We start from the raw sequence: 22,425 nt of genomic DNA on the forward strand, positions 1-22,425 counted from the left end.
ATTTTGTAAGTGGTTCTTGAACATGTGTGATGAAAGGGAAAATTTTCAAGACTTGTTTGGTCAGATGAAGCCACATTTAAACTTAATGACACAATTAACCCCCACAATTGTGTGTACTGGGCTAACGAAAACTCACATATCTTTCAAGATAAGGCCGTCAATCTTTCAGGAATAACAGTATGATGTCTTCCAGAGGAATAATTGGGCCGTACTTCTTCGAAGGAACTGTCACAGGTGAGAAATATCTGCAAATGTTGGAAACCAAGATTCCACGTCATTAATGACCTCTTACAGAATGAAAATGGGTTTTACTTTCAACAAGACGGGGCTCCAGCTCACTTTCGTGTCAATTTAAGAAATTTTCTCGATCACACACTCAATCAGAGATGGATAGGATGAAGAGGAAGTGCTGTGCTGTGGAATTCCCGCCTCGATCTCCTGATTTAACCCCTCCAGACTTCTACCTATGGGGAGCTCTAAAGGACACAGTGTACGCCACAAAACCACAAACGCTGGAGGAACTGAGAGTTCAGATTGAACATGCCTGTAATGATATTCCATTAGCAACAATCTAGTTTGTATGTTGCTCTGTTGTTATTCTCTAACGTCAGGCATTTGACAATAAAGTCATTTGACCTCTTGCACCCCAATATTTTTCAAAGTTATTGTCATGGTCAGCCATTGAAGCACAGATTTTGAGGTGTTCTGAATCCATTTCTTGGTTTGAGTTGCACAATGGGCAGTTAGGGGACTGATATATTCCAATTCTATGCAGGTGTTTGGCCAAACTGTCATGCATGGCCTGTTGCCAATCTAAATGCAGCTACAGACAATCTGCATAGTAAATCAGAAATTAACTGTGGATTATGACGCAGAGAGTTCCATTTTTTTTCCTTGAGACTGTGTTATCAAATTTTGTTTGTTGAAGTCTATATGTAGATTTAATAAATCTTTTCACAGAGTAATACGTAGATTTAGTAACCGATCTGTAAGTAGCAGTGCTGTCGCTCTGTTGTACATTGTTGTTGGGAGTGTACTGTGGCGGAAGGGGGCCATTTTGAACATGTACAGGCTTAAGGAATACAAAACCACAAAAATCGTATTTCTGTCTCATCTCGTTGCTGAGAAAATAGTGTTTCAAAATGTGTATACATCAATTTGGGACACACTGTACATACTACAAGCTAGGAAAAAACTTTCACAAGGGGAGGTGGGAGAATTCCATCCTTCCTTATTAATTCGAATCCAACTAGCTGGATTCTTGTAGGATCTTACTTCGTGAAATTTCCATTTGAACATCCAAGTGCCTCATGACAAGAGTAAGAATTGCTGGACCAATGAGATAGTGGAGACATGGATTCACATAATGTTGTAGCATTACCATAGGTACAGCAACATCCATTGTTTGCTCAGACAGATTGTGCCCTGGAAAAAAAAGATTTCAAATTACTGCAATTGTTCATTTTTCAGAAATTAATCAAAGAGAAATAACATATCACACAATCATTGGACGTGGTAGACACTGCGAAGCAACATTGGTTAAATGTGTTTTCCATAAAAGTTTTTCATCAAAAATTAATCCTAGGATCTTAGGAGTTGAATTGTACTGAATTTCTTGATTATTCAAATAAATGTGAGGTTTATATTTTAATGTTTGTTATAGTTAATTTCAATTCCATCAGTGCTCCTATTTATACATACATATTTATTATGCTGCTCATGATACGTGTTTTTAAGACCCATACAACATGCATAACCAACACACAAATTGTAAAATACTATAATCTGTTATAACATTGTGTTCCTAAGTGATTCTACTCAACTGAACATTACTTTTATATAAGTCGAAAACGTTCGTCCTTTATTACATGTGACAATACTTTGTGTTATAATAAATTAATGTTTGATAAGCTATATACAGAACTAAAATAATTTATATATAAAATACACTTCAGTTAAGGGAAAGGGATCTAACTTCGACCTGCTTTGAAATCTGACAAGGAAAAGTCACAGTGTCAAAAAGTGATATTTTAATGACATCTAATCTAAATTGTAAGGTGTGAAGAGTAGATTCAAAACATACCTAGGTTACAGGTATAAATGGTCAGCAACTTTTTGAAACAAATAACTTTTTAAAACAGTACTGCCACCAGATTTCATGACTGTCAGTTGCAGTTTACTTTCCCTAAGGGTACGCACACAAAGAACGCTGGTTTCCTGCTTTCAGGTTGCCGGCGCCGACACGCGCTTACCCACGCCAAGAAGTTCTGCATGTTAACTAATGAGGTCCGAACAGAAAGGATACAGGTTCGTACTTGTCAACGCATGCAACAAGTGCCTACAAGTTTACCGGAATGAATTGTTAATTCCTGCTCACTGGTTGTTGACGCCTGTATTCTATATATAGTCAAGGAGCTCATTCTTAGAACTAATATTATTATATTCATTTACGTTGCTCATATTACAATTAAATTAAATGAATTAATTTACCAATGAATTTACAATTAACACATTATGCATAATTGGCATTGCAATACATAACTACGTTTTTCTCTCATTTTCTATTGTGAAACTTTGCCTTTTCTTAGACAGAACCATTTTTAATGGAAAAAAATTCTTCCTAATGTTACCGAAGCAATGGATGCATATTTAAATCTAGCAATATTTGCCATGCGGATTTCTTTAGAGAGAGCTACATCCTCCCGATTCATCACATTTCTACTGTCTGCTCAAGTACTCAACAAAACCAGACACCTTCCAGGAATTTCTTTTTTCCACAACCAAACTGTTACAGGATACTTGAACAATACGCACCGCATGACATTCAAAACTTTCTCTTTCACTGCTACATGGTAATTGAAAAATATATACGTAACATAGAGATGCTCTAAACCTTAAAAACAGGTCTCAATGGGCAATACAGGCATTTTTAAGGGCTGTACTGGAATTGGTTCCCAAATCTGTGAATTAGTTCCCAGTTCGTCCCAGAGCTATACTCGAGTTGGTTCCAGGTTGGTTTCTCCTGTGTACTGCAACTGGTTCCCGCGCTAGATCAAGACAGAAAACATTTCCCTTCCCATTTTATACAGACTTAGGACTGTCAACTACTGTCTACAGTAGTAGGTAGGTTAAAAATGTTTTGTGCTTGGCGGACACGCTGCGTCGAATAACTTCATAATTTTATTTCTGTACTGGTAAAAATTTGAAACAAACGTGTCGCAGGAATGCATATCTACTTACACTGCCATCAGAAAGCTTTTCCATCCAATCTTTCGCAAAAGTTTCCTTTTGTTGCATTATCTTAGGCCTACATTTACTTTTACTCCTAAGCTTAATGTAAGCATCGCACTGAACCTCCTTCAGAGCATCTGCAAGTGCAAATATATTTGGGTGTGGAGCACAAAAGTGCGCATTAAGTTTACTGTGAAAAGATTCACAACAGTTGGTTGTTCGCTCTAAGGAAGAAGTAAAGGTCATAATCGATTATAGGTGGCGTTATAGGCAATAACAACTACTCTGCTACATGATCGATTAGCATCCATGTCCCACACAGCCTGCTACAAAATCACAGCCTTGGATATTTGAATATGGGGAACCAACTCACGTTGTTGATATTTGAACATGGGGAACCAACTCACATTGCTGATATTTTGTTTGGGAACCAACTGAAGAACAGCGTTTTTAAGCACCATAAAACCGCTTTCAAATGTTCATATTTTACATAAAATATGAAGATATTTAACTAGTTTTAGTTTACCTCTACAGAAAAAAAATAGGCATTTAACCTAAAATCCGAGATCTAATGATGACCCACTGCATCAGAGTCCCTGATATTACTACAACGTTTTTGGAATCCAAAAAAAAAAAAAAAAAAAAAAAAAAAAGACATAGGCCAACAGATGTATTCAATGATTCTGTGCTACATATTTAAAGGCAAAAGCTTCAGTATTTACAAAATAAAACAAGTAGAAAACATGGTCAAAAAAGTGAGGAGACGAATACCTACACTTTTTAAAAAATCTACTACCATACATGTCAATTACACCAGTTTTTGGTTAAAATATGTTCTACTGCATTTAAAATGTAATAAATTAATGTTTCCAAAGTGATTCTGGTATATACTGAAAAATTGTATCTTCTTCTGCATTCAGCTCATTAAAGAAGTGATGCTATTCACCACCTTTTTTCTAGAACGATTTATTGGATGAATGTGAATTTTTTTGTAGTCTCTTTTAATACATCTATATAAGACTATCAAAATATAGAAGAAAGTCTTCATTAGACGAGCTAGTCATCGCGAAAGCAACTGGCAGGTTTTACCGCTTTAACACGCGTTCTCTGTGTGCACCACTCAGTGCCGACAGGCGCAGGCAATTGGTGCTGGCAGCCAGCGAGCAGGTTACCTGCATTTACATGCTTTCTTTGTGTGTGTACCCTAAGTCAGCATAGCCTAACAGATAACATAACAATATAGACCAGTATGAAAGTGAATCCCACTTCGAATTTCCATACTTCTACTATCAATTTCTTTTCGTTTACTCAATTATCTTCTACTGCTGAGTAATTTTTTACAATATACTAATACTGAATATCACACACATTTAAAGGCGTGTATCACCTGCACCAGGCTACAAGCCTCAGAGAGTGTCATCTTGAGGTAAGATGCCTACCTTTTAATTTACTTGTATCCATCTTGCGTGAAAATGTATGAATCTTAACTAGCTTCAAATGGTTGGTTTGTGTAAGAGTGACTAGAGATTTGTGTACAGAAATGGCTTCCTTCACAGCTGCATCCACACTTGAAAGACCACCTGTAACAGAATTATAAATGTCTGTATTAAAATCCGAAAGAGTATTTTTATGAGTTATGTAGAACTGTAATGGAGGAGAAGAAAGTATGAAATTACACAGACATTAAACTAAGCTCAGGGAAGAGATAACCAAAGTATTTCATTCTACTCTGTAGAACAATTCAGAAGCCACATAATGAAGATATTGCTAGACAAGAAATGGCAGATTATCTTAATTGAAGGGGGTTGGGAGAAGACAGGGAATGTTACAAAACAGCAGTACTAAGAAAAACAAATTTTAATACTAGAATATTCCTGGTTTTTAACTATTATACCAAATGTATAATGTTACCTTACATGAACATTTTCACTTTTAAACTTTTTGTGACTGGACAGTTCTGTAGTCTCAGTTCCCAACTACGGAATGCGCTATATATAGTCCGGGTCAGCTTACTTAATGCCAGTACCTTAAGGGTGAAACCTAACCATTTTTCCCCCATTACTACATAAGCTAGTGGATTATGGTTATTTTCTAGTTTGCAGATTGAATTTTCTTTTGCCAACTTCGTTTCGAATTTTGGTACTGAGAAATACTACAACTGGTAGTGATTTTATAACTGTTATGTTGGCAGCAGTGACACAGGTTGTCAGTAGTTTGAATTCTGAAAATTCAAATTGTACTAGATTTCTGAGCCCATTACTGGAAGCTAGTGAAATTTGAACATACTAATAATTAATATCAGTATTAATGTTAATACATAATAGTTATTGTATGTATTGCTTTGTGTTGTGGTTACAATTTCATGATTAGAGTCTGGTAGGCTAAGTGTAAATAAATATAACATATTTCGTGTCATACAAGCCCTTGGGTAATCGACAGAAATACCATTTCACATTTTAATTAATTTCTTTCGTGTTTAGACTTTTATTACAATAATGGAGTAAATATTCTACAGCATAAATTTCAAAATGGCATTCATTTTCGGAATTCATACTAATCATTTCAAGTGATCAAACAAAATACATTTTTAGGTTAGGTTTCGTCAATCATAAACCGTTTAATCAAAGCAATGAATTTCATGTTGTTAGACAAAATACATTTTAATATTAGATCATACACTAATCTACTAACTACTAACATAATGTGTGAGAGGTCCAGAAGAAAAATATACTTTTTCACAAATTATTGAACCTTTTAGAAAACACCTCCCCAACATAAATTTGAGATGTGATATATAATAATAATGACTGCCTCCCATTGGAGGTAGCCCAAAAGGACTCAGTATACATGAATTTTACAATATTAAATGTTTACATAAATTTTGTAGAAATAAAATTAAAATAAACATATATGAATTATAAAGTGAAGAAAAGAAAAAAAATTAAACAGAGTGAATATGATGACTCAGAATTTGGCAAGAGCATTTCAAAACTGAAGTTATGATGTCAGCAGTAAGTGTCTGTGGTAGTTCAAAAGTTTTCCTGAAGCTTTCAAAGAACTTGGGAATCACACCACGAGCTCCAATAAGAAGACCAATCACCTCAATGTCTTCAAGCTGGTATTTTGCTTTGATGTAATCAACTGTTGGCAGATAAATGTTGATCTTTTCTTTATTGACATCCTCCGACTGGCTACTCCCCATTTCAATCCTTATGGTAGGATCAATTATATATCCTTTCTTGGTAGTCTGGGAATACGCTATGATGTCAATACGTCTAGAGGAGCCATTAGTAGCAAGGCAAAAAACTTCCTCTTCTACTATCCAAGACTTTTTTCTTAAAGCAGTTGCAATTAAGGACTGAACATGATGGTGTCTGGCATTTCGGAGGAGTAAACCTCTGTTACACTGACCTTGGATGTGGGCAAGGGTTTCAGTCTCCGGGCAGCCATGTCTGCACTGGGATCCGTCCAAAGAGCGACCAGGTACTCCTCTAACTGCTGCTAAATTGGCGTGCATTTTAAGGCAGGTTACCCATTCAGATGTAGATAGTCCAGACTTATTAAAAATCCAGGCGTTGGTTTTAGGTACTTGGCTGTACAATTCTACACATCATTATTGTTAATACTATATTATTATTATTATTATTATTATTATTATTATTATTATTATTATTATTATAGTACATGGCATAGTGTGATTTTATCCTTTTTTGTTATTAGTTGGCAACACTGAAGAGACGGCCAATTTAGTCTTTTAGGAATTACTCTTACGTGATCCTCAGTATACCATAAAATCACTAAAAATGGACATTCCTTGTTTTCTCTCATTACCCTTTACTAAATCCGGGAGTAATATCCAAAGAACCACGAAAATCTATAGTTGAATTGTTCAGGCTATGGACAGACACATCTACAAAGGATGAGAATTTACAACAAATCAAATTGTATTCTGAGCAATTTAAATGAAGTAATGAATCTAGATCATTTCAACAGACGCACAACTCTATTAATGCATTATACCATCCATAAAATATATTGAAGTGCAAGAAAACTAAAAGCTTTATCACCAAATGTTTCTTATTTATAATATCATTACATAGCCAAATGTTTAGGCATTAGAACATCATCATCATTATCATCATCATCATCATCAATTTTCACACAGCATTTGTTTTTATCACAGCATCCAAAAACAAACTTCGCAACCATATAATATTGCAAATAGAATTAGGACCTGCTAAAGTTTAGCATGTTCATTGCAGCTCAGCCCCACAGTGCCAAGGGAGCCATAGCACATGGTTTGGAAACTACTGGGCTACAGTATATAATCGTGAAACAATTAGCATCATATTATTAGATAATTACGGGTTTGAAAAATTAAACAAAAATAAAGAAAAGCTTTAGATCTAGATTCATTTTTCGGGCTGAGAGGCCGTGGTCTGTTGGTTGGTTTTCTACGAGACGTTTCGTCTGCAACTGTGGTAGACATCTTCAGTGGAGTAGTATCTGAGGTCGCAACCTCAGACCTCAGTTGCGACCTCAGATACTACTCCACTGAAGATGTCTACCACAGTTGCAGACGAAACGTCTCGTAGAAAACCAACCAACAGACCACGGCCTCTCAGCCCGGAAAATGAATCTAGATCTATAGACTCTGGCCGTGAAAGCCTACACTACAAAAGAAAAGTTTGTTATGATTTTCTGTGGTGCCTAAATATTTTTTCCAAAGAACAGCTGGCATAAAGAGTGTGTTAAATGACACTATGGGTATTCACTAAAATTGAGTGTATATATATATATATATATATATATATATATATATATATATATATATATATATATATATATATACTTACTTACTTACAAATGGCTTTTAAGGAACCCGAAGGTTCATTGCCGCCCTCACATAAGCCCGCCATCGGTCTCTATCCTGTGCAAGATTAATCCAGTCTCTATCATCATATCCCACCTCCCTCAAATCCATTTTAATATTATCCTCCCATCTACGTCTCGGCCTCCCCAAAGGTCTTTTTCCCTCCGGTCTCCCAACTAACACTCTATATGCATTTCTGGATTCACCCATACGTGCTACATGCCCTGCCCATCTCAAACGTCTGGATTTAATGTTCCTAATTATGCCAGGTGAAGAATACAGTGTGTGCAGTTCTGCGTTGTGTAACTTTCTCCATTCTCCTGTAACTTTATCCCGCTTAGCCCCAAATATTTTCCTAAGCACCTTATTCTCAAACACCCTTAGCCTATGTTCCTGTCTCAGAGTGAGAGTCCAAGTTTCACAACCATACAGAACAACCGGTAATATAACTGTTTTATAAATTCTAACTTTCAGATTTTTTGACAGCAGACTAGATGATAAAAGCTTCTCAACATGCATTTCCCATATTTATTCTGCGTTTAATTTCCTCCCGAGTGTCATTTATATTTGTTACTGTTGCTCCAAGATATTTGAATTTTTCCACCCCTTCGAAGGATAAATCTCCAATTTTTATATTTCCATTTCATACAATATTCTGGTCACGAGACATAATCATATACTTTGTCTTTTCGGGATTTACTTCCAAACCGATCGCTTTACTTGCTTCAAGTAAAATTTCCGTGTTTTCCCTAATCGTTTGTGGATTTCTCCTAACATATTCACGTCATCCGCATAGACAAGAAGCTGATGTAACCCATTCAATTCCAAACCCTGCCTGTTATCCTGAACTTTCCTAATGGCATATTCTAAAGCGAAGTTAAAAAGTAAAGGTGATAGTGCATCTCCCTGCTTTAGCCCGCAGTGAATTGGAAAAGCATCAGATAGAAACTGACCTATATGGACTCTGCTGTATGTTTCACTGAGACACATTTTAATTAATCGAACTAGTTTCTTGGAAATACCAAATTAAATAAGACTCTTAACAGAGTCATATGCCTTTTTGAAATCTATGAATAACTGATATACTGTACCCTTATACTCCCATTTTTTCTCCATTATTTGTCGAATACAAAAAATCTGATCAATAGTCGATCTATTACGCCTAAAACCGCACTGATGATCCCCAATAATTTCATCTACGTACGGAGTTAATCTTCTCAAAAGAATATTGGACAAAATTTTGTACGACACCTACAAAAGTGATATTCCTCGAAAGTTACCACAGTTGGTTTTGTCCCCCTTCTTAAAAATAGGTACAATTATGGACTCCTTCCATTGTTCTGGTACAATTTCCTTTTCCCAAATAGCAAGTACAAGTTTATAAATTTCGCTATATATTATATATATAATTTTAGTAGGTTATTTTACGATGCTTTGTCAATATCTTAAAGGAGCAGTCCGCGATAAAATTCGAAATTTTGATTATATTGTAGGATGTTTACCTAAGTAATCCTTAGATTAACGGCGTTTGTCTCATCTCTCTACGCCTTTCAGTTTGTGAAATATTAAAGGTCTTACTGCAAGCTCTGACGTCATAACCACTGATCGCTTCATAAGACTGCATTGTACAGTTCCATTTGACATATAGTGTAGATCAAATAAATACAAATTCATGTTACAGTCAGTTATTATTAACTCACTTAGGACCTATCATATGCATATACTGTAATAGTAATAATAATAATAATAATAATAATAATAATAATAATAATAATAATAACTCTATCCCACTTTAAATCCCGTGTACAATGCATTCTGTTCCATTCTGTGATTAGAACGACTTGGGTCTGATAAGGGTTCAAACTGAAAAGGTTTAATATTTTGATCAATTATAACCTAAGTCAACGTCTTCACTGAGTGAGTGAATGTATGTGAGACGTGAAATATTCGTTATGAAGGGACTATAGATACGTGTTTATCTAATGTCAGCAATAAATTAGTACATGGTTTATATTATTCTATTGCACAATAGTTGTTGAGTCACACGGTTTAGGCACCGGGGCTTGTTTGAGAGAACTCTAAAACATGTGGATCATCGAATTGCAGTAGTGGGTAACCATGAGCTACTTCCAACACATTTCTCTGTATATCTTCTCTCCACGCATTTTCCTTCCTGCTGTATGTTTTCTTTTCCATCCATCGTTTAGTGACTTTAGGGTACTGGAGTCTGGAGCCAGTTACATCTCTTTTCACGTTGTAATTATGGCCCACTATCGCAATCATAGTTCTTGTTACTATTCCATCATATGGAAAGTGTTTTCTCTTAGGAATGTAAACCAAACTCTCGTTATGATATGATTCAAGTTTGCTGGTGTGACAAAACTGATTAGTCTGCTTTAAGTCTTTTAAAAGGCAGGGTTGCATACAACATTTTTCAGAGCATTGTAATCGTTGGGTCCAGGTTCGATCCATTCCCTCTCGCTATTATATGGGTGAATGTGTGCACATTTTTTATATGTCTCTGTTCGTGTATATTACAAACATGATTTAATACAGCAATGAATCTGTCTTCTAAGTCGTCAGAATCACCTTCACATGTAGTACATAACCACCATGAGTGATTTATGATGCTGTCTTTCCACATTTGTATTTTCTCATATGTTTTTGCAGCGGCTTCAAGGTTTTTAGATAAGCTTTTTGCAATGTGCCAAATGTCAAATTGATGGTCCACCATTCATATTTGGTCCTTATGAATTTCCTAATTCCTCTATTGTGGTCCGACAGAGAGGGTAATGTTCATTTTTTCTTTTAGGCGATGTAGAACTTTTTCGCATGCTGCTTTTTCAAGATTGCCTACAATTAGGCCCTTTTGCAGAACTATGAAGTCTATAAGATTATCTGAATCGAGGTCCATTACACTATAAGTCACATATTTTGCACTGTAACCAGGGTGAGTCAAATTGGTCATCACCGCGATTCACACGTTTTTATCTTTTAGGGAATTGATAAGTTGTTCATGAATGTGAAAATAACTACACCTACTGTTGGTTCTACTAATTTTGAAATTATTTTATAAAATGTTGTCTTGCCGATGGAATATAGTTGTAAAATTTTTGAAAAATTTTCAAACAATTTGTACCTTATACCTGATGAATTAGAATTTGAAGTTTCTTCTTCTGTTTGAAAAGATCTGTCTAAGTCAGTTTATGGCTCACTCACATCTGATTCACCACACACATTTCTTAGCGTCTCTCACCCTATCTCACACTGCACAGCTTTGTTTATATTAGGTTTCTGTGAATTTTCAGCCTCATCGAGAACTACACATACGTCAATATTTTCAGCTATAGATGCATCACTGCAACTTGCTATTACTTCTTCGACGACCTTTTTTCATTTATAAGCAGAGGAGCGCTTAGTATTAGAACTGTCTTGGGGAGATTCTCCTTTCAAAAATAAGGGACAGCAGTTTTCTTCATTTTCAAAGAAGTTCTATTGTCTTTCATTAAACGTCTTTTTAATAGACACGATTCTTCAAAATTAATTTCTTGGAAATGATTAGAACACACAACAGCAGTTTTCGATGGTGTAAAATCTTTTCTGTTGATTTTCTTTGCCCATGTTTTAAATATTTGCGGTGACTTTTCTCTGCTCGGAAATACATGAAATGATACCCCTTCTCCATGTTGTGCTTTTGTTCTTCCCTCTGAACACGAAAAATCACAACACCACGGCATTTTAAACTGTATTACGATACAATTTCTTCTGTTTAGTCTACTGTAGTTCAAAGTCGTTCATATAAAAGAAAATATGCCCTATATAAAACCATAACGTTGGTATGTGCTGTTTTATGATTAAATGAAAAGCAAAATATAACTTCACTCAATCACAACTAAGTCCGAAATTCTGTTCACGTGTATTACGGCGCGAGAAGATTATTTAATATAAAGCGCTGCACTCGGAATGTTCTCGGCCTACTATGCAATCACACCAGTTCAGTGGCTGTGACGTCATAAGTATTTGTGCGGATTCGGTAACTCAAGAACTATGCCTCGCATTGACATGCGGTAAATTACATTCTACTTAGATTGAAAAACGTGTTTGATTAAAGCCAACTTAATTTTATCGCGGACTGCTCCTTTAAGTTATTTAGCGTCTGAATGAGATGAAGGTGATAATGCCGGTGAAATGAGTCCGGGGTCCAGTACTGATTCTTACACAGCATTTGCTTATATTGGGTTGATGGAAAACTCCGGAAAAAAACCTCAACCAGATAACTGTCCTGACTAGGAATCGAACCCGAGCCACCTGGTTTCACGGCCAGACACGCTGTTACTCCACAGGTGTGGACGATAAATATATCAATCAATCAATCAATCAAATGCTCAGAACATTGGGTTTTCTCTATCTGTTTTCTAATATGCCAGTAAATGTCTGTGATGTTATTAACACTTTTATCTGAAAGGTGATGGCTTTACAGTTCAGTATATGCAAGTTAACAGATAAATATTCTTCTCTGCAGAGAATACATTTTGGTGATTTATAAATTCCAATTCTGAAGAGATGCGCTAACAAACAGCCATGTCCAGTTAGTTACTAGCCTAAATATACCTACTGCTGTTCTTCTTGGGTAATTTCGCGCCAAGACTTATTTCACTGGCTTTTTTATTATTACATATTTATACTGTTCGTTTATAATTTTTTTGTATTCATAATTTTTCTGAATAATAAGAAATCTCAGAATGAAACGATTTTTGGACTGTGATTACTTTTCTCTCAAAAAGTCTGCATTTCCATTTTCCTTCCATCCAAAATAAAAAAATATCCACTGTAAAGCAACTATTTTGGTTTACATTTTTCTTATTCTCTTGTCTTCTGATGTTAATGAAACAGCCTGAATTGCAGATTTTGAATCACAAAATATGACTACAGTACTTTGATAAATGAATAAAATAATAAAATTCATTCTGTAAATTAATTGTTGCAGACTGTTGCTTCTAATTCACTATCACAGCGAGTAGTGTAAGGTAAAGGCAAAAAAGATAACAATAAATACCAGCTCCAGCAATATTATTTTGTTGCATGGATCCACCTGTGTAAATGTGTAACCACTCTGATTTTGGATATAATGTAGCTATAATTTCTACTGTCAGTAATTTCATTATTTCTATATTAATGTTCTTTTTCTTTATATTTTCCAAAAGTTAAAGATTATATTTTATACCAATGTATTCAAGTATTATTCCAAACGACCACAATCACCAACTAGCCTAGTAGTACAGACATACTGTGTCAGAATGAAGAGCTTTTATGACAAAGAATTTCATACACAGATCTGCAATCCCTGCAATAAGAGAAAGTACCTAATGTTTAACATATGCACTAAGAACAGAGTTGTCACTCTACCTAAATCACCCTCACATAGTAAAGTGTGCCCAAGTGATACAAAAAAGCTGGCAACTATGCCCATTTTCATGACAACCTAAACGAATGCAGTGTGGGTACTGGTTTCACACAGAAACTGGACTTTTCATTTGCTGCTGTGACCCTGAATCAAGAGAAGGTGGTGTGGGAAAAACATGCACTTTATCTTATCACACGAACTGTAAGAATTATTATTAGATACAAACAAAAGCTCACCTTGTATATCTATTAGAGCGCCCAACATTTCCATGACAGACTTAAACCAAGCAACATTGGCCACAATCTCTTGCAAAAGAGGCGGACCAGTGCCTTCGAGCACAGAGTTATTGAGAATGATGGCCATCAAGTTGAATGCACTGATAACTGAATGGCGCTGCTGTTGCTGCACTACATGATGTGCTAATTCCACGCAGAATGATGTCTCCTCTGGTGACATAACATGTTGAACCTGCGGAGATTCTGGGGTAGGCAAACGACGATGCAGTCCACTGGATTCAAAAAGCTCTCTCACTGATATTGGCTCCGCAAAATCTATGTATACCTTCCCATACTTCTCGTTCAGCATATTCAAAGCTTTTATTAGTCCCTGCAATCAAAGCAAGTATGTAATAGAGCAGTAGTTACAGTACGATTATTTAGTCCTGATGTTGTCAGCAATGTGTGCCTGGGTCAGGTGAGTCCATTTAGTTGCACCAAGGAGTGTTTGGGTTAGTCAGTCGCTTGCCTTCAGAGCGATTGGATGTCATGTGTGAGGTAGAGCAGTATGTTTCTAGTACAGTTAAGTTGTACTGCATTCCTTTACCGACTGCTCACCCTTATCTCTACTCCGCAGCTCTCCCCACTACTCCTATTACTTCCCCTCTTTCGCATCGTCGAGCTGTCAAGACTAAATAATCGATCTGTACATTAACGTACGCACATCACGGACTTTTAACCAAGCATTACAGGGTTTAATTTTTCATCTCACAATTAATGTAAGAACTAAGATGGGCTGGAATGGTAGGGGTTCAACAATACTTAGTTCATTGATGGTATTAAGGTAGATGATTACATGAACCTCGTATAACTGAAGTTAATTTCAGTCTTGGAAGATATTATATGGTGTTTCAGGCAGAAAGGCACTACTGGTAAACAAATATTTTCTCAGATAATCAGACTGCACTTCAAGCACGTGAATTTATTTCTAATCTAGTATGGCAGTGTCTTCAGATTCTTCCATTACTATCAAAAGGTAAAGGCAATATTGGTAAAAAGATATGTATCTTCTTAGATAATCAGGCTGATACATTAGATGATCAGGCTGCACTTAAAGCACATGATTTTACTTCTTATCTAGTGTGGGATCTAGTGTCTGCATCTCCCTTGTTCAAGTTATTTTATTTTGTTATCATTTGTTAGCGATATAAATAATATTAAAGTTATCATTTTATTTTGTTATCTTTCTTTAGCGATATATATAATATTCAAGTTATCATTTGTATTCTGTTATTATTCTTTAGCGATATAAATAATATTCAAGTTATTATATTCTGTTATCATTCTTTAGCGATGTAAATAATATAAATTTAATGCTTGGTTTGGAACAATACAGTTGCATAATACTAGATGTTAGTTTTTTTCTTATATTACATTATACTATCTTGTAACACAATAAAATGAAAAGGAGTGACGAAAATTTGAACCTGAGACGTTGACATCTAAATTCCGACGTTCTTCCGATTGAGCTACAGCATTTACTTGGTATGTAATGCATTGTCAGAAACACTACAAGTAATATTCTTTTAGATTATATTCTGAATATTTAATAATGATATAAAAAGGTTACGTTTATGACAATAATACAGAGTATTTGTAGATGTTGCAGCAGCAGTAGTATTTGTAACTATAACCAAAGCAATGATTAAGTACATAGTGTATGCATACAGCTCAATGTACATCTTTCGAAAACAAATTACGGCTCTGAGGTCATGATTATGGCCTTTTTTTTTAACTTTGTGGAATTCATGAATGTAAATTATATAGTTATTAATAAGACTCTAACTTGTATTTATATTATTATTTTCTATTATTATTTTCTAACTGAAAATGTAAATTTGTATCACAGTGAATGCTTTGCCATTATTTTAAGACCTAGGTAGAGGTTAACACTCTTCAAGGAAATCAGGATGCCATTTCTGCTTGCAACTTTGGCTGACATGGCTCCACAAAGAGGTGCAGGAAAGAAAGAAAGTGTAATATTGGCTGAGATTCACCTTAGGTTTTTCAGAATCCGACGCAGGTAGGCATTTTGACATTCCAGAAAGGACAGCTCGAAGATGGGTGCAAAATTATCAACGTTCAACAATTTTTGGCTGAAAAGCTGGGAGTGGTAGAAGAAAAATTTCAACAAAATAGGACGCCAAATTAGTGGCAGAGGTTGAAAGCAATCCCTTTCATACCACTGCTACTTTGAAGGCAGTTGTTAATTTCCCTGGCCACAAACAGACTGTGAGAAATCGTTTAAGGGCCGTTAATTTGAGATCTCGACATACCATTACTAGGAAAGAGGAGCATATAAAAGAGCATTCAGTCTTTGCAGTGGGAAATGGTGATCGGGATTGGAAATGAGTAATCTTTTCTGAAGAAGTCACCTTTTCTACTACAAAAGAAGGACCCACTCTTGTATATCGTCCTCCTGGCACCCGATTCGACCACAGATACGTTGTCATTTGTGTTCAGAGTGGTGGAGTGTCTGTGCCATGCTGGGGGTGAATTTCTCGTCATGGAATGGGCACAATCCATCGCATTCGCAAGAAATTGAACCAGCAGAAATATCAACGGTTGCTGGAATGTTATATGGTTCTTTATGCTAGATTGTTATATCCTGCTGGACTTCTATCTAGTCCACACATCTCAATAGATTCGAGACTGGTTTGCGAGGAGACAGGATATCAAACTGATAGACTTGAACCCTTTGGAGAATATGTGGGCACAAGTAAAAAAACAAATGCGGAAAAATTGGCCCAATTCCTCACAAAGACGTCCTGATGATTTATGGAAGCTCGTCCAGAATGCCTGGGATGCTGTGGCTGAGAACAGTCGCTATTTGAAAAGAGTTTTTTTTTTTTTTTTTAACTTCTAATTGTTTGAATTTTCTAAAGCAGATGCCAGTAAGTTTGTTTTGTTTATGCCACGAAAAAAATATTTCTGTTGAGAATAAAATCTTTCTTTCTTTCCATTTGCAGCCATAATGTCATAATATAATAAATAAACATATCATGGGATATTATGTCCATTCATGAACCTGATGTTAATTATTAAAACAGTCATAAAAGAGACAGGAGCAATTATATTTTCTCTCTCTCACTGAAAAAAAAAAAAAACATAAAAACCACTAGGTTGTGTCCAAACACATGACTTCATGAATACCAGTCCAGAATGCTACCACTACACTGTAACAGTCACATGTAGAACACTTCAATTATAACTGTAGATATCAGGCCACGTGGTCCAACACATGTAACATTGCCTGTCTCCGATTTGTAGCAAAAATATCCAAAGGAAACCTAGATTCTAGAGAGTGGTCACTTTTTTTTTTCGACAGCTATACACCCAACACAATAGCAGACTCTCACTAAAATACATTATTGAGTAACAATACAGGTAATGATTCTCTACAACTTCCTTCAACTGCAACATTTCTGCTTATTTACAGAACAGTAAGTTATGAATTTGCAAAGAGACAGGTAACTGAAAGATTTTGTTGTTGTTTTCCAGTGTCTCTTTAGCTTGTCAACTAAGAGACCTTCCTCGACAGAGCTGGAGTCAGAATCTAAATGAAAGACAGAATCGCAGGTTTTGTGCACCAACCCTACAGTCTTAATTGTGCATGCACGAAGTTGGTCAAAACTGGTTCACAAATACAGAAGTTATCTAAAGAAATTCACGGACACATAATAATGAACAATGCAACAATTTATATTTTCAATTAATCATTGAAATATTGAAATAATATGGAGACTAAGAGGAAGGCAGAAAATGAGAAAGATTGGAGAATGCTGGGTTTGCAGTGAAAGAAGACCTGCCCATGGGCAGAACATGTAAGTATGTATGAATGTAGGTAGGTAGGTAGTTAGGTATACTGAAATAATATAATTTATTAACAGACAAATAACAGTCAGTCATAAGGCTGATTCCATTTTGGAAATCTGTTTATAATCAAAAAGTAATTATTACAAATGATTCATCAGGTTTTAAGTCAAATATTTGAAAGAACTATGGATGCAATATGTTTGTGCTAATCATAAATCGAAACAATAGCTTTGAAAGTTTACTTGTTGTAACTCTGGCATGTGTAGACAGACGGCAGCACAAGCATAGTTTTCAAAATGGTGTCTATGCAGCAGAAAGCAGCAGATTTGGAATAAGAGAACTCATTTTCTTTTGTTACCGTACAGTGTGCATTCCAGAAACAATATATATCCTGGAACGTCACCGCCATGTCATTAAAGCATTCTGCGATGGCATCGTAAATTTAAAGCAACTGGTACCATGAGTAAAGGTGAATGTCCAAGTGTTTCTAATGAAACAGTAGAGTGAGGGCGAGTTTCATTCACAGCCCTCATAAATCAACATACCACACCAGTCAGGAACTTGATATTTCGGGACCGACTGTATGGAAAATTTTACAAACCCAATTGCGAATGAAACCGTACCACATACAGTTGCTACAAAACTAAAACCGGAAGGCCTCGTCAAACGATATCAATTTTGTAATTCCATGTAGGCTGCTATGGAGGAGAATGATGGTTCTGAGGACCTTCTAATATTTAGTGACGAGGCTACATTTCACTTGAGTGCCAAAGTTAATTGCCATAATGTATGCATTTGGGGTACTGAATAACCACGTTTGACAGTGCAATATGAACGAGATTGTCCAAAAGTGAATGTGTTTGCTGCAATGTCTAAATCAAAGGTATACGGCCCCTTTTCTTTCACGAAGACAACTCTGACTGGTATGTCATTCCTCAATATGCTGGAGCAATGGTTGTGTTCTCAAGTGACTGAGGATTCCAATAACTTCATATTCCAACTTCATGGGGCGCCGTACCATTGGCACACTGAAGTGTGTCGCTACCTGAACACAGAACTCCCTCACCGTTGAATTGGGTGATGAGCTGAAGATGATGACTTAGCATTGTTAAGGTACGGTCACACGTCGCTACTTTTGCAGCGCTGCAGTACAAAAAACTGCGCAACTCTCGTACTGTGACGTGTGAACAACGGTGCAACTCGAAACGTAGCGGCTGCCGAACCTGCTGCCTGCTACTTTTTCATGCTGCGTGCAGCTTAGAAGTAGCGACGTGTGAACAGGGTTCTCAGGTTTGCAGCCGCAGCATTTTTATATCGGTTTTGTTGAAACTTTTGCTGCGGTTGCGACCAGTGTTGCCACCCAAATGTGCCAATGATACTTTCATTGTTTAGATATATTTTAATGTTAGATGTGATGAAAATAAATTATTTGTAACAGTTACTAAATGCACAACACTGTCTGAGCATATTTGCTAATGATATAATTCATTTTTTTAATTTTCCGTATCGTGGTTTCAAACAGGAGGGTTGCCAACATTGATTACGTGAATATGCTGTTGGTTATCATTTAAGTATATAAGCGTTTTTAAAAGCTTTATAGTAAATATAATGCCAATTTCTGAATACTAGTTAGAACAGAAAAGCAAATAATAGATAAGTAAGCTTTCGCACAAGTTTCTTAATAATGCGAACATAACCATTTATTATTATTTTTAAGTTAATATTTGTATACCGGTATGTATTTTTCTGTATGTGATTTGATCCTGGTTGAGTGGAAGAGAAGGCCTGATGGCCTTAACTCCGCCAGGGAAAATAAAACTATTATTATTATTAACCACAAAATGTATATTGAGAAGTCAACATGGTGATGGAAACCTGCAGCATGACTGCGGCTGCAAAAGTAGCGCCTTGTGTGTGAACAGACTCGCAACCTCCAGTTGCAACTTTTGCAGCACTCGGGTTGCACAGCATGAAAAGTAGCATGCAGCGCGTTACTTTTGGCTTACGTGTGAACACAACACGCAATTTTTGCAGCTGCAGTACAAAAGTTGCGCAGAAAAAGTAGCGACGTGTGACCGCATCTTTACAGTGGCTTTCTGGATCCCCCGACTTAACGGTCTGTGATTTTTTTCTGGGGGTGTATGTGTATGTGCCACCACTACCAGCAACTTTGAGCTCAAGGATCGCATTACAGATGCATTTAAGATCATTACCAGGGATATGATACTGCACGCATGGGACGAACTTCAATATCACATCGATGTGTGTCGTGTAACAAAAGGGAGCCACATCAAACACTTGTGAAGGTGTGTCCGAAACTTGGACAGTTTCTATTTATTTTGATGTATCATACAATATTCTAAGTCTTACATTTTTCTTTACGCAGCCGCTTAAAACCTGATGAATCATTTGTAATTACCCTGTATTATATCTATTCTTTAATACAAGAAGCTAAATGCTCTAAGGACATGTATAAGAAAATCACACAAAAGCAGCAGTACTAGCACACTCTACAAAACCTTCCCACTTTTTCCACATGTATACAGGGTTAGTTAAAAGTCCCACACCATCTAAATAACTTTTGAAGCATACAGTTCAGTGACATGAAACTTGGTATGTGGGGATAACCATATACTAAGAACTCAATAATGGTATTAAAGAGTTTTTTATACTTCCAGTTTAACCGAAAGTAACTCCAACTCTCTTATTTTAAATGGAACACCCAATATATTTTTTTTATTTTTTAATAAAGCTCATTAACACCTTTTCAAAAAGTACCCACACTTGATACTTCTGTACAAATTCAGTGTTGTTAAGTCAAGAAAACAGAAAAGTGTATCGAATAGTAAAATAATAAACGCACTACCTAAGTAACTTTTGAAGCATACGGTTCAGTGACATGAAACTTGGTATGTGAGGATAACCATATACTAAGAACTCAATAATGGTATTACCGAGTTCTTCATACTTCCAGTTTAACCGGAAGTAGCTCCAACTCTTATTTTAAATGGAACACCAAATATATTTTTTTTATTTTTGAATAGTGCTCATTAAGAGCTTTTCAAAAATTTCCCACACTTGATACTTCTGTACAAATTCAGATGTCATAGATACTTGGATTTGCTCGAAAATGAAGTAGTACTGGCCATCACAAACTTATTTCCACATCCAGCCAACCATTGTCTACCCAGAGATGATATCTATTTCCAACAAGACGGAGCTCCAGCTCACTATGGACAGAATGTTCGTGAGCATTTAGACCAGGTTTTCCACAACGATGGATTGGTAGGAGATGTCACATAGAGTGGCCAGCTAGATCCCCAGATTTGTCGCCTTTGGACTTATTTTTTGTGGGGCCCCAACAACTTAGAAATCTGGAGCATCGAATAATGGAAGTGGTGCAAGATATTCCTAAAGCTGGTTAAATCATTCCTTAAATGGTTTCTATGATTGACTGACACACTGTCAAGCAGCTGAGGGCTACCAATTTGAACACATAATTTAGAAGGTGAGCTAGCTTTGTTTTGTTTTTGTTAAGGAAGGAGTATTTTATTATTTTAATATTCGATACACTTTTCTGTTTTCTTGACTTAGCAACACTGAATTTGTACAGAAGTATCAAATGTGGGCAATTTTTTAAAAGCTCTTAATGAGCGCTATTCAAAAATAAAAAAAATATATTGGGTGTTCCATTTAAAATAAGGATGATGACTTCATTGTTAAATCCAGAACATTAGACACACACACACGCCATTTAAAATAAGAGAGTTGGAGTTACTTCCGGTTAAACCGGAAGTAGAAAAAACTCGGTAATACCATTATTGAGTTCTTAGTATATGGTTATCCTCACATACCAAGTTTCATGTCACTGAATTGTATGGTTCAAAAGTTACCGGTTAAACCGGAAGTAGAAAAAACTCGGTAATACCATTATTGAGTTCTTAGTATATGGTTATCCTCACATACCAAGTTTCATGTCACTGAATTATATGGTTCAAAAGTTATTTAGGTGGTGCAGGACTTTTAACTAACTCTGTATAGAAAGAAACCTTAAGAAATTAGATGAAAATAGATGATAGAATATACAACAAAGAAACTGTAGAGCAAACAGGATATGTAAAAGTATACGTGCTGGACAGAAAATAAACTTACTGAAGTGGATTCCTTTGGTTTGGGTACCCCTAGCAGCTCGAATGCAAATAAAACCTCTTCCAAGGTGCGATCATAACTAATGTTGATAGGAACTATGGTAATGTCAGGCACACGGCCTGTGAAGAATGGCACCAAGGTCATAGAGAGGAAACCTGTAACAACAGTCCCACTCATAAACAGATCCCATGCAAGTAATACCCAAAAGACCAACTACAAGTTTGCGCCACATAGGAAATTACATTATTCAGAAATAAAATGAAGGGCTTAGTGGAAGAAGGGCCTACCTCACTCCTCCATCTAAATTAGTTTTTTTTTTCCTCCAAAATGACAGCATGCACCATCTAGTGTGTATCTTCACAAAATTTTATATTGTGGGATATGCCTAACCTTGGTATTAAAGAAGAGGAGCTAAACTCATTGCTTCCCTTCTTGGTGGAAGAATAATCTTTTATCGCGTAAGTCTGAACACGTGGGACAGGCCCTTCTTACACTAATGGCAGTTTGTCCAAGTGAGTTTTAATTTTGCTTAACGAATGTTAAATTAACAGTCTGTTTATTTCTAACACTTTGTTAATAAATTTTTCATTTCTTCAACATAATTTTGTTTAAGATAACCAACACTTAATTATAACGTCTGTTAGCATGATTCTACACATGTAAGACAATTTTTGATT

General features: G+C 36.0%; 1 protein-coding gene across 3 annotated transcripts in view; it reads right to left on the minus strand.

The window, feature by feature from the left end:
- Gnpat (dihydroxyacetone phosphate acyltransferase) overlaps positions 1 to 22,425 on the minus strand; it is a 134,567-nt gene that overhangs the window by 25,153 nt on the left and 86,989 nt on the right. For all 3 annotated transcript variants that reach the window (XM_069841141.1, XM_069841143.1, XM_069841142.1), the window contains exons 6-9: positions 21,752 to 21,903; positions 13,745 to 14,114; positions 4,671 to 4,811; positions 1,276 to 1,425 (exon numbers count right to left, since the gene is read on the minus strand). In XM_069841141.1, coding sequence (XP_069697242.1) covers positions 1,276 to 1,425; positions 4,671 to 4,811; positions 13,745 to 14,114; positions 21,752 to 21,903 — 813 coding nt within the window. The remainder of the gene's footprint in view (positions 1 to 1,275; positions 1,426 to 4,670; positions 4,812 to 13,744; positions 14,115 to 21,751; positions 21,904 to 22,425) is intronic.

The sequence above is a fragment of the Periplaneta americana genome, chromosome 12 (genome assembly GCF_040183065.1).
Source record: "Periplaneta americana isolate PAMFEO1 chromosome 12, P.americana_PAMFEO1_priV1, whole genome shotgun sequence".
In the NCBI taxonomy this organism is placed as follows: Eukaryota; Metazoa; Arthropoda; class Insecta; order Blattodea; family Blattidae; genus Periplaneta; species Periplaneta americana.